This window comes from Somniosus microcephalus, chromosome 25 (genome assembly GCF_052327205.1).
Source record: "Somniosus microcephalus isolate GS21.2 chromosome 25, FLI_Smic_1.0, whole genome shotgun sequence".
In the NCBI taxonomy this organism is placed as follows: Eukaryota; Metazoa; Chordata; class Chondrichthyes; order Squaliformes; family Somniosidae; genus Somniosus; species Somniosus microcephalus.
Window position 1 is genome coordinate 1,446,683 of NC_141011.1, and position 12,222 is coordinate 1,458,904.

At 47.8% G+C, this 12,222-nt stretch overlaps 1 protein-coding gene across 12 annotated transcripts in view; it reads left to right on the forward strand.

Moving 5' to 3' along the window:
• hspg2 (heparan sulfate proteoglycan 2) overlaps nucleotides 1-12,222 on the forward strand; it is a 647,132-nt gene that overhangs the window by 393,542 nt on the left and 241,368 nt on the right. For all 12 annotated transcript variants that reach the window (XM_085966756.1, XM_085966759.1, XM_085966758.1 and 9 more), the window contains 4 exons: nucleotides 480-572; nucleotides 3,936-4,019; nucleotides 8,734-8,964; nucleotides 10,468-10,581. In XM_085966756.1, the coding sequence (XP_085822882.1) occupies nucleotides 480-572; nucleotides 3,936-4,019; nucleotides 8,734-8,964; nucleotides 10,468-10,581 (522 nt within the window). The remainder of the gene's footprint in view (nucleotides 1-479; nucleotides 573-3,935; nucleotides 4,020-8,733; nucleotides 8,965-10,467; nucleotides 10,582-12,222) is intronic.

The window sequence follows — 12,222 nt, forward strand, 5'->3', positions numbered from 1 at the left end:
CTGCTCTCCCAAAGGCAGCAATTGCTAGTTAACAGACTAAATGAAACTCCCTCCTCTCTGGGACTCCTGCCTCATTCCCCCACCAGAGTGCCCCATTCCCGAGCCCAGCATCTTGGTCCGTGCTTCACTGCTCCCCGTGTCCTCGACTAACTGAGCGGTGCAACAGGAGCTCCGAGTAATGGAGACTTTAAGTGAGGTATTGGAATTTAGGAGTTTTATAAATTCAGGTTTCTGAAAAAATAAATGCAATCTATAAATTGTTAATTATAGTGTGGAACAGCTCACTGCTCAACTCATACAGTGTGTCGGCAATTTATAACATTGAGCATTATAATTTGTGTAGGTATCTACTTGGTCATGGTGTCTGACTGTGTTCAGTCCAAGGTGTGCTGATGCTGTTTGTTCTCTTGCAGCGGCAATAATCCACGTGTCATGTCAGTTCAAAGCATTCTTGTAATTGTCTTTGTTCTTTTGCACAGGTGACTTCTTACGGTGGACTCCTTCGGTACACACTCTCCTATGATGCAGGGTTCCGGGGTTCCACGGTACCTGACGCTGACGTGCAGATCATTGTAAGTGGCTGCAGTTGTCCATCTGACACACTTCACTTAAGTCTGTAGAAGCCAAAGCAAATATGAGCCAAATGTTGACTTTAGACTCCCACCAGGCAGTTTCCTGTGAAGACCAAGTTGTGGGTCTGGCATTGTCTTGAGAGATACGTATCTAGACGTTGAACACACAAGCTCTTGAAACCAGGGAGTAGCCCTTGCACTTCCTCTGGGGATCATGCAACCCTCTTGTTTACAGCTGGCGTGCACTGGATGGATAGAGGCTCTTCCTGATGGAGGACAAGTCCCTTATTAAGCCCAATTGTTTCAATGTACCTGACTCATGATTTCTGAACCATTGCCAGGGAAACACATGGTGGCCGTAGAAGGCCCTTTCTGTCCTTTGAGTTGTGCTGCTTCGGGATTGGTTCTCACATTATTTACTTATTGGGTCCTATTTTTACATTTATTGGGTGCGTTTGTTATTTTGTTTTTAAATTCTTTGAATTTTGGGGGTTTTTTGCTCATATTTTTCACTCAAGTACCAGGCAATGACTATCCCCAACAAGCGAGAGTCTAACCACCTCCCCTTGACATTCAATGACATTAACATCACTGAATCCCCACCATCGATATCCTGAGAATCACCATTGTCCAGAAACTTAACTGGACCAGCCACATAAATACTGTGGCTACAAGAGCAGGTCAGAGGCTGGGTATTCTGTGGCGAGTGTCTCACCTCCTGACTCCCCAAAGCCTTTCCACCATCTACAAGGCACAAGTAAGGAGTGTGATGGAATACTCTCCACTTGCCTGGGTGAGTGCAGCTGCAACAACACTCGAGAAGCACGACACCATCCAGGACAAAGCAGCCTGTTTGATTGGCACCCCATCCACCACCTTAAACATTCACTCCCTCTACCACAGGCGCAGTGTGGTAGAGTACCACAGGCGCAGTACCATCTACAAGATGCACTGCAGCAACTCGCCAAGGCTTCTTCGACAGCATCTCCCAAACCCGCCACCTCTACCAACTAGAAGGACAAGGGCAGCAGGCGCATGGGAACACCATCCCCTCCAAGTCACACACCATCCTGACTTGGAAATATATCGCCGGTCCTTCATCGTCGCTGGGTCAAAACCCTGGAACTCCCTCCCTAACAGCACTGTGGGAGTACCTTCACCACACGGACTGCAGCGGTTCAAGAAGGCGGCTCACCACCACCTTCTCAAGGGCAACTAGGGATGGGCAATGAATGCTGGCCTTGCCAGCGATGCCCAGATCCCATAAACGAATAAAAAATAACATTGAAGGAGCAGTGCACGTTGAGAGAGAGGTTCACAACCTACTGGCCAACCTGGGTGTTGGCAAGTGTCTTGGCATCATGCAGCGTGGTTGCATTACAGTGACTTGTCGTGTCTTGTGTGTGTGAGGACCAGGCTTTCCGTTGCCCTTGAACGTACGCTCTACTGAGGTGTGCGGCGGTATGAGGTGCAGTGAAAGAGCTGTGAGCACGGATGAGGAGTTACTGTGGGACAGGCTGACGGGCAGAAATTTGAGACACAGAATCTTGGGCCACCTGTCCAATGCATGGTCATCTTTCTTTGGGGAGTACCCTGAAGTGCCGAAATGGACCACTCTCCCCACACAGCTATACATCCACCCTGCCAGCCATCAGGAGTGGGTGAGATTCATGCCATTCGCCCACAGAAGGTGTTTTCTGCCTTCTCATTGGCTTTCCTTTCACTTTTTCACTATACGTCCTCTGCCCTCGACAAAGGTTGACAAGTATTCAGAATTATGTTTGTAGCTGTATAAAAGCTGAAATAGTGTTTGTCCCTAATGCAGCCACTTAGCTTTCTGTACGCTGGACCCTTGAAATTTGAGATGTTGGTTAGATGATGTACATCCCCCTCAATCTGCCCTGTAATCTTTTGAGGCCGCGCGACCCCTTTAATGGCTGCGCAGCCCCTCAAAGTCCGCGCATGTGTGGTCTTTTCCAATTTAAAAGCCGGATCACTGTACGGCCGCACAACTTAAGGGAACGTTGCCTCCCTTATTAAACTGGCTCCTTGCACAAGGCCACAGCTGCGGAGGCACCGATCAATAATTAGTCCAATGAGCTGATCTCGCAAAATTGTGGGCAATCGGCTCGCTGGGTTGCAGGTGAGCTTTGCCACAGCAGGTGGGCAGAAAAACCGAAGCTGAACCCAGAGCACAAAATGAGCCCTTGTAGACCTTGTGTCATCTTCGTCACGTCATTATTCCAGCAGCCTCAGCTTAGTGTATCTCATAAAGGACAAAAAGAAACCTGGCTAATCTGCCCGGTAACCAGCTCAGATCATTCAAGTTATAAAGTGTGCCGGCCTGGAGACTGGAATACCAGCACACTGTTACTCGGATTGGAGACGGACTGCAGCATCTCCCAGTAAAAGGGGGTGGGGGGGGGGGGAAGAATGGGAGGAGCGTCACGCCCAGGGATTCCCAGCATGATCTGAGAGCTGCCTGCAGGTGGTGAGCAGGCTGCACCCAGCTGGAGAGTCCAGCCAAGGGGCAAGGATGGGAGAAGGTGAAGCATTCCACAATTTGGGTAATTTCAAAGGTGAATCTTCCTCTCTCTGCCAGGTGGGAGTCTTTTTATCAAATAATTTATTAATCCCTAAATCCCAACATTTTTCAAACTGCCTGAAAATTGGTTTGATCGAGGTGTTTAAATCATGAAGGGTTGAGACTGTGTAAATAAAGAGAAACTGTTTCTAGTGGCTGAAGGGTCGATAACCAGACGGGACAGGTTTAAGGTGATGGGCAAAAGAACCGGAGGCGACGTGAGGGAACACTTTTTTTACACAGCGAGTGGTTAGGATTTGGAATGCGCTGCCTGATAGGGTGGTGGATACAGATTCAATAGTAGCCTTCAAAAGGGACCTGGATAAATACTTGAAGAAAAAATTGCAGGGGTTTGGGGAAAGAGCGGGGGAGTGGGACTGACTGGATTGCTCTTCGAAGGAGACAGACTCGATGGGCCGAATGGCCGCCTCCTGTGCTGTCCTATTCTATGATTCTGTGGTACATTGCTCAAGTTTGAAGGCACACTGTTGGCACATATTTAAATTTGGTGAAGTTCTTGGAGGAACCCACTCCAAAACTTCAGCAGCAGTTGTGTTTTTTGGGCTGTTGAAGGGGCTCAGCACTGCAGCAAGAGCATTCTCTGCTAATGAGAGAACTCTCCTGATTCAGTGATGGTTGTTTTTATTTAAAGTATAAAAAGAATCATTATCCAATCCTTTTTGTGTGAGTGATTATTGGATTGTACTTCCTCCATGCTTGCGGTGTACAGATCTGTCGATTGTTTATCTGAAAATGTTTTTGTTTGTGTGATCTTTCAGGGTAATGACATCACCCTGGTGAGCTACCACCATCACCAGCTGCAGCCAAGGGAGACCCAGTCCTTCGAGGTCATGTTCAAGGAGGTAAAGGCTTAAATTTTGAATATTCCATTGCAACATTCCTCCACTAACTATCTTCGGTAATGGTAAAATGAAGACCATTAGTATCTTGAAGATGAGTTACATTATGGGAATGGGGAAAGGAACATCTGAAGTTACATCGGGTAGTAAGAACGGACATTTTTGGAATGAAAAAGATGAGCCAATACAACAAGCTTGCCCCTTTTCAATGGATTAACCCAACTATCGACCTTCTCATCATAGCCTGGTATCCCTTTGCTCTCCAGAAATACATTCACCGCTTCCCAATCCCATTGATACTGGTGATGTTAGTGCCCTTGCCTGGTAGCTTACTCCACAGGACTGTTGCTCTTGGGGTAAAGGGGTTCTGCCCGAGTTCCCTTTTACTCCTAACTTCCTAATTTTGAACTTGGATCTTTGGGTATTTGGACCCTTTGCCGTGCTGAGTAATGTAGCGGAACAATTTACGCCATAAATAAATAACATGATTTTAAAAAATTATTTGGAGTTCTGTTAGAATTGGAAAATGTTGACGAGAAACTCTGAAATAACAACAGACAATGCTGGAAACACTCAGCAGGTCAAGCAGCATCGAGGAGAGAGAAACAGAGGCAATGTTTCAGGTTGGGGACCCTTCCTCAGAACTGGAAACAGTTAGAGAAGAGTGATTTATAATCAGGGGCAGGGAGGAGGGGAGGAAAGAACAAAGGGAAGGTCTGTGATAGGATGGAAGGCAGGAGAGACTGGCTGACAAAAGGGTTGATGGTGCAAGGCAAAAGGAGATGGTAATGGGACAAGTTAAGAAACAAAAGATGTCTCTAGATGAGGTGTGAATGATGATGGCAGCAACATTAACAGCTACCATGTGAGAGAGAGAGAAAAAAATTAAAATATAAAGAAATACAGGGGCCGAGGTTATAGTCTGAAATTGTTGAACTCGATGTTGAGCCCAGAAGGCTGTAAAGTGCCGAATTGAAAGATGAGGTGCTGTTCCTCGAGCTTATGTTGAGCTTCCATGGAACAGTGTAAGAGGCCGAGGACGAGGACGGAGAGGTCCGAGTGGGAGTGGAGCGGAGAATTAAAGTGACAGGCCACCGGAAGCTCGGGGTCACCCTTACGGACTGAACGGAGGTGTTCCGCAAAGCGGTCACTCAATCTGCGTTTGGTCTCCCCAATGTAGAGGAGACCACATCGTGAGCAGCGAATACAGTATACTAGATTGTAAGAAGTGCAAGTAAATCGCTCTTTTACCTGGAAGGGGTGTTTGGGGCCCTGGACGGTGGGAAGGGAGGAGGTAAAAGGGCAGGTGTTGCATCTCCTGCGCTTGCACAGGAAGGTGCCGGGCGAAGGGGGAGGGGGTGTTGGGGGTGATAGAGGAGTGGTCCAAGGTGTCGCGGAGGGAGCGGTCCCTTTGCAATGCTGAAAGGGGGGGGAGGGGAAGATATGTTTGGTGGTGGGATCACGCTGGAGGTGGCGGAAATGGCGCAGGATGATCCGTTGAATGTGGAGGCTGGTGGGGTGAAAGGTGAGGACAAGGGGAACCCTATCGTGGTTCTGGGAGGGAGGGGCAGGGGTGAGAGCAGAAGTGCGGGAAATAGAACGGACACGGTCAAGGGCCGTGTCAACCACAGTAGAGGTGAATCCTCGGTTGAGGAAAAAGGAAGACATGTCGGAAACACTGGTATGGAAGGTGACATCATCAGAACAGATGCAGCGGAGGCGGAGAAACTGGGAGAATGGAATAGAGTCCTCACAGGAAGCGGGGTGGAAGGAAGTGTAGTCCAGGTAGCTGTGGGAGTCGGTGGGCTTATAGTGGATGTTTGTCAATAACCTATCCCCTGAGATGGAGACAGAGAAGTCGAGGAAGGGAAGGGAAGGGTCGGAGATGGACCATGTGAAGGTGAGGAAAGGGTGGAAATTGGATGAAAGTGAATGAAATTTTCTAGTTCAGGGCGAGAGCAGGAAATGGCACCGATACAGTCATCAATGTACCGGAAAAATGGGTGAGGGAGGGGACCTGAGTAGGACTGGAACAAAACGTGTTCCACATAGCCCACGAAAAGGCAGGCATAGCTAGGACCCATGTGGGTACCCATGGCAACACCTTTGATTTGGAGGAAGTGAGTGGAGTCAAAGGAGAAGTTGTTCAATGTGAGAACAAGTTCAGCCAGGCGGAGGAGGGTGGTGGTGGATGGGGACTGGTTGGGCCTCTGTTGAAGGAAGGAGCGGAGCGCCCTCAGGCCGCCCTGGTGGGGGATGGAGGTGTAGAGGGATTGGACGTCCATGGTGAAAAGGAGACAGTTGGGGCCAGGAAACTGGAAACTGTTACAGTGGTGGAGGGTGTCGGAAGAGTCGCGGATGTAGGTGGGAAGGGACTGGACAAGGAGAGAAAATAGAGTCGAGATAGGAAGAAATCAGTTCCGTGGGGCAAGAACAGGCTGAAACAATGGGTCTACCAGGGCAGTCCTGTTTGTGGATCTTGGGAAGGAGGTAGAAGCGGGCTGTGCGGGGTTGTGGAACTATGAGGTTGGTGGCCGCGGGGGGAAGATCTCCAGAGGAGATGAGGTCAGTGACAGTCTTGGAAACGATTACTTGATGACGATAAACTCTGTTCAGTGTACAGGACAGTACAATAAACAGCCATGCTGCATACTTACTCATGGTGCGTACGGCAGTGTGAATAGTAATTAGCACGGTGAGTACGGCAGTGTGAATAGTAATTAGTACGGTGCGTACGGCAGTGTGAATAGTGATTAGTACGGTGAGTACGGCAGTGTGAATAGTGATTAGTACGGTGAGTACGGCAGTGTGAATAGTGATTAGTACGGTGCGTACGGCAGTGTGAATAGTGATTAGTACGGTGCGTACGGCAGTGTGAATAGTAATTAGCACGGTGAGTACGGCAGTGTGAATAGTAATTAGTACGGTGCGTACGGCAGTGTGAATAGTGATTAGTACGGTGAGTACGGCAGTGTGAATAGTAATTAGTACGGTGAGTACGGCAGTGTGAATAGTGATTAGTACGGTGAGTACGGCAGTGTGAATAGTGATTAGTACGGTGAGTACGGCAGTGTGAATAGTAATTAGTACGGTGAGTACGGCAGTGTGAATAGTGATTAGTACGGTGAGTACGGCAGTGTGAATAGTGATTAGTACGGTGAGTACGGCAGTGTGAATAGTGATTAGTACGGTGAGTACGGCAGTGTGAATAGTAATTAGTACGGTGAGTACGGCAGTGTGAATAGTGATTAGTACGGTGCGTACGGCAGTGTGAATAGTGATTAGTACGGTGCGTACGGCAGTGTGAATAGTGATTAGTACGGTGCGTACGGCAGTGTGAATAGTGATTAGTACGGTGAGTACGGCAGTGTGAATAGTGATTAGTACGGTGCGTACGGCAGTGTGAATAGTGATTAGCACGGTGAGTACGGCAGTGTGAATAGTGATTAGTACGGTGAGTACGGCAGTGTGAATAGTGATTAGTACGGTGCGTACGGCAGTGTGAATAGTGATTAGTACGGTGCGTACGGCAGTGTGAATAGTGATTAGTACGGTGAGTACGGCAGTGTGAATAGTGATTAGTACGGTGCGTACGGCAGTGTGAATAGTGATTAGTACGGTGAGTACGGCAGTGTGAATAGTGATCAGTACGGTGAGTACGGCAGTGTGAATAGTGATTAGCACGGTGCGTACGGCAGTGTGAATAGTGATTAGCACGGTGCGTACGGCAGTGTGAATAGTGATCAGTACGGTGAGTACGGCAGTGTGAATAGTGATTAGCACGGTGCGTACGGCAGTGTGAATAGTGATTAGCGCGGTGCGTACGGCAGTGTGAATAGTGATTAGCACGGTGAGTACGGCAGTGTGAATAGTGATTAGCGCGGTGCGTACGGCAGTGTGAATAGTGATTAGTACGGTGAGTACGGCAGTGTGAATAGTGATTAGCACGGTGCGTACGGCAGTGTGAATAGTGATTAGCACGGTGAGTACGGCAGTGTGAATAGTGATTAGCGCGGTGCGTACGGCAGTGTGAATAGTGATTAGCACGGTGCGTACGGCAGTGTGAATAGTGATTAGCGCGGTGCGTACGGCAGTGTGAATAGTGATTAGCACGGTGCGTACGGCAGTGTGAATAGTGATTAGCACGGTGAGTACGGCAGTGTGAATAGTGATTAGTACGGTGAGTACGGCAGTGTGAATAGTGATTAGCACGGTGAGTACAGCAGTGTGAATAGTGATTAGTACGGTGAGTACGGCAGTGTGAATAGTGATTAGTACAGTGAGTACGGCAGTGTGAATAGTGACTCGAGTCAGTCCCACAATCTCACAGAAATCACAGATCACAGAAACCTCACAGTGCAGATAGAGGCCATTTCGGCCCATCGAGCCTGCACCGACACATATCCCACCCGATCCCCGTAACCCCTACACCAACACATATCCCACCCTATCCCCGTAACCCCACGTATTTAATCCCCCTAACACTAAGGGTCAATTTTTATCATAGCCAATCAACCTAACCTGCACATCTTTGGACTGTGGGAGGAAACCGGAGCACCCGGAGGAAACCCACGCAAACACGGGGAGAATGTGCAAACTCCACACAGACAGTCACCCGAGGCCGGATTCGAACCCGGGTCCCTGGCGCTGTGAGGCAACAGTGCTAACCACTGTGCCACCGTGCTGCCCACAATCTGAATCTGTTCTTTTCTTTCAGCAATTTTGGAAGCGGCCGGATGGTCAGCAGGCCACCCGGGAACATCTCCTGATGGTCCTCGCAGACTTGGATGAAGTTCTTATCCGTGCTACCTACTCGACCGACATGATCTCCGCCAGCCTCTCCGATGTGAGCATGGAGATTGCAGTGCCCTTCTACACCAATCTGGGGCAGGCACTGCAAGTGGAAGAATGTCGCTGCCCCCTGGCATACCATGGCTTGTCTTGTCAGGTGACTACAGCAGAATTGGCCATTGGTTGTCTTTCCTTGAAACTGCAACTTTTTGTACGGTCATCTACAACAACAACTTGCATTTATATATCGCCTTTAACATAGTGAAATATCCCATGGTGCTTCACAGGAGCGATTATCAAACAAAATTTGACACCGAGCCACATAACGAGAAATTAGGCAGTTGATCCAAAGCTTGGTCGAAGAGGTAGGTTTTAAGGAGCCTCTTAAAGGAGGAAAGCGAGGCGGAGAGGTTTAAGGAAAGAATTCCAGAGCTTAGGACCCAGGCAGCTGACGGCACAGCCATCAATGGTGTAGCGATTTGAAATCAGGGATGCGCAAGAGGCCAGAATTGGAGGACCGCAGAGATCTCAGTGGAGGTTGTGGGGCTGTAGGAGGTTACAGAGATAGGGAGGAGTGAGGCTATGGAGGGGTTTGAACACAAGGATGAGGTCCACACACTGGTTCCTCTTAACACTTTCCTTTTGCTTTACTTTTTAACTTCGTTTTTTTAAGTTGTACTGTATATGATCAGTAAAGCGATAAGCCCTGCACAGTGATCCACTCTGCAGTGAAAAACAGCGGGAGATCTGGACATCCACTGATCGAGGTGACTGGAGTAACTATTGGAAATCGAGGCTCCTGGCACAGTGCTTAAAGCCTTGTGTTCCCATCCATACTCTCCACTGGTATGCTGAGTAGTCTACAGTGAGGAGAGGCAGCCCTCAGTACCTCACTGTTCATCTGTGAGTAACCCTGGCCGATGGCTGTTCAGCCATGAGGTTTATCGCAACCAAACCCCACCCGGCTCTCACCTAGAATACATGGATTTATAATTCGAGTTACTATAGCAGGTTGCACAACTAAGTTACATTGCATAGACTGTGGTGGTATGAATGATGCAATACCCACTTCACCTACAGATTATTTCTTTTTAACATTATTCAGCACTTTCCCTAATGTTTGAAGTTGTATAAAGATATAAAAACCCAAATAAATGAAAATTGTGAAGATGGGAGAATTAAAGTTTTTTTTACCCAGCGAGTTGTGATCTGGAATGCGCTGCCTGAAAGGGCAGTGGAAGCAGATTCAATAATAACTTTCAAAAGGGAATTGGAGAAATACTTGAGAGAAAAATTTGCAGGGCTACGGGGAAAGAGCAGGGAGTGGGATTAATTGGAGAGCTCGACCAAAGAGCCGGCACAGGCACGATGGGCCAAATGGCCTCCTGTGTTGTATATGATTCTATAAACCAATGAAAGACTTCTGTACGCTGGTCTCTACGAGTCCTTTGGGTTGTGAGTATTGGAAATGTTGATTTGGACCCAGGATTGCTGCTGTTGCCTCAATGGGTCAGCAAGTCATTTTCATGCCAATCTCAGAGTTGTCATTTTTGATTTCTCTGGTTTCTGCTCGGGTAAAAAAAAATCCAGTGCAATCGAAGATAACTGAAAAAAGGACAATGTGTGAATCTCTTTGTGTGTTGTCTTGTTTCTTTCCTAGGACTGTGCTCCTGGCTACACGAGGACTGGAGGAGGCCTGTACCTGGGACACTGCAAGCTGTGTGAATGCAGTGGGCACTCCGACACCTGTCACCCAGAGACTGGCCTTTGCTCGGTACATACTTTCACAATCCACTTCAGTGTATTAGTCACTTAGCAAAGTTTGAGCAGTATCAGAATGTCTCCCTCAGTAATGGTCTCCAGGTATCTCCGTCCCATGTTTGCAGGAGTAAGTTCTCATTTACAAAGGCCCTTTTAAGTCCATGGAGTCATTTGAACAAAGAGTTGGGAAGTGAAAGATGGCCCATTCACGGTGAAAGTTTTGATGCCTGCAGCACAATCACTCTTAAGTGTTAATTCTTCAAAGTGTTTTCTCTGTCAAAAGAGTGTCGCTGCTCTCCCAGTGGCTCTGCTGGTTCAGCCAGTGTTAGCTAAACATGCAGACCAGAGAGGTTCTGGGTTTGATCGCCAGCCTGTGCTGATCTCAGCGCGTGAAGGTGCCCTGTTGGAAGTGGTGATCCGCCCATTGCTGACACACTTGGTGAATAGTTACTTAGCTGAGGTATTGAAGGGCACCTGATGTTCACAGTTAATGGCCCAGAACTTGGTGTCGGGGGCTTGCCGCGCGTGCAAGCCCCCGATCTGCACTCACCCTGCGCGCTGACATCTGAAGCCCGGGCCTGCTTGCATTTCCTGTCACTGGCCCGGTTCAGATGTCAGCGCGCTGTGCTAACCTGATCCAGCGGCGTAGTTAGTGCGATGTGCCGGCTGGGATCAGGTGAGCACTGTACAACCAATCAGGGGAGGGGAAACTTCATTCATTAGTTTGACAGTAAGAACTGTCAAACTCATGAAAACTACGGGGGCCCAAAACACTATTTAAACTTTAAATAAAAATTTAAAAAAACATCCCAATCATTAAATTAAGTATAAATAAGTTAAAAAAATAATTTAAACAATTTTTTTTTTTGAAAGAAATAAATTTTTAATAAAAAGGGTCTAAAACTAAACTTACCTTATTGTAGTTTCTTTAAAATAATAAAACTGTGGGAAAAAAAATTCTAAATTACACTAAAACACCACTTACCTGTAAAAATAAATACTTACGTGTGCTTTTTACAAGCGTAAAGACCGGAGGCCTTTACACATGCGCAAATCCCCCAAAACAGAGGAAATCCAAGACGCACGCGCTGCCCCCTACAGCGCACGCGCTAGCCTCTTCACCTCTTGGGTTAGAGGAGAGGAAATGCCGGTTTTCAGCGCATGCGCTGTGCATGCTGAAAACCGGCATTTCCTCCGTCCAGACGCGTGAGTACCCCTTCCGTACTCACGCCTTTGGGGAGGAATTACTGCCCCAATATTTCAATAATAGTGTTCAAAAGTTTGAATGGTTTTAATAGAATAAATAAACAGTCTCCACTGGCAGGAGGGTCGGTAACCAGAGGTCACAGGTTTAAGATAATTGGCAAAAGAACCAGAGGGGAATCTTTTTACGCAGTGAGTTATGATCTGGAATGCGGGGGAAACAGATTAAATAGTAACTTTCGAAAGGGAATTGGATAAATACTTGTAAAGGAAGAGTTTGCAGGGCAATGGGGAACGAGCAGTGGTGTGGGACTAATTGGAGAGCTCTTTCAAAGAGCTGGCACAGGCACGATGGGCTGAATGGCCTCCTCCTGCATCGTATGATTCCATGAACTGTGCCCTAGCAAGGAGAAGAGAAATGGAGGAAGTATTGGAGTAAAAAGAGGTGTCG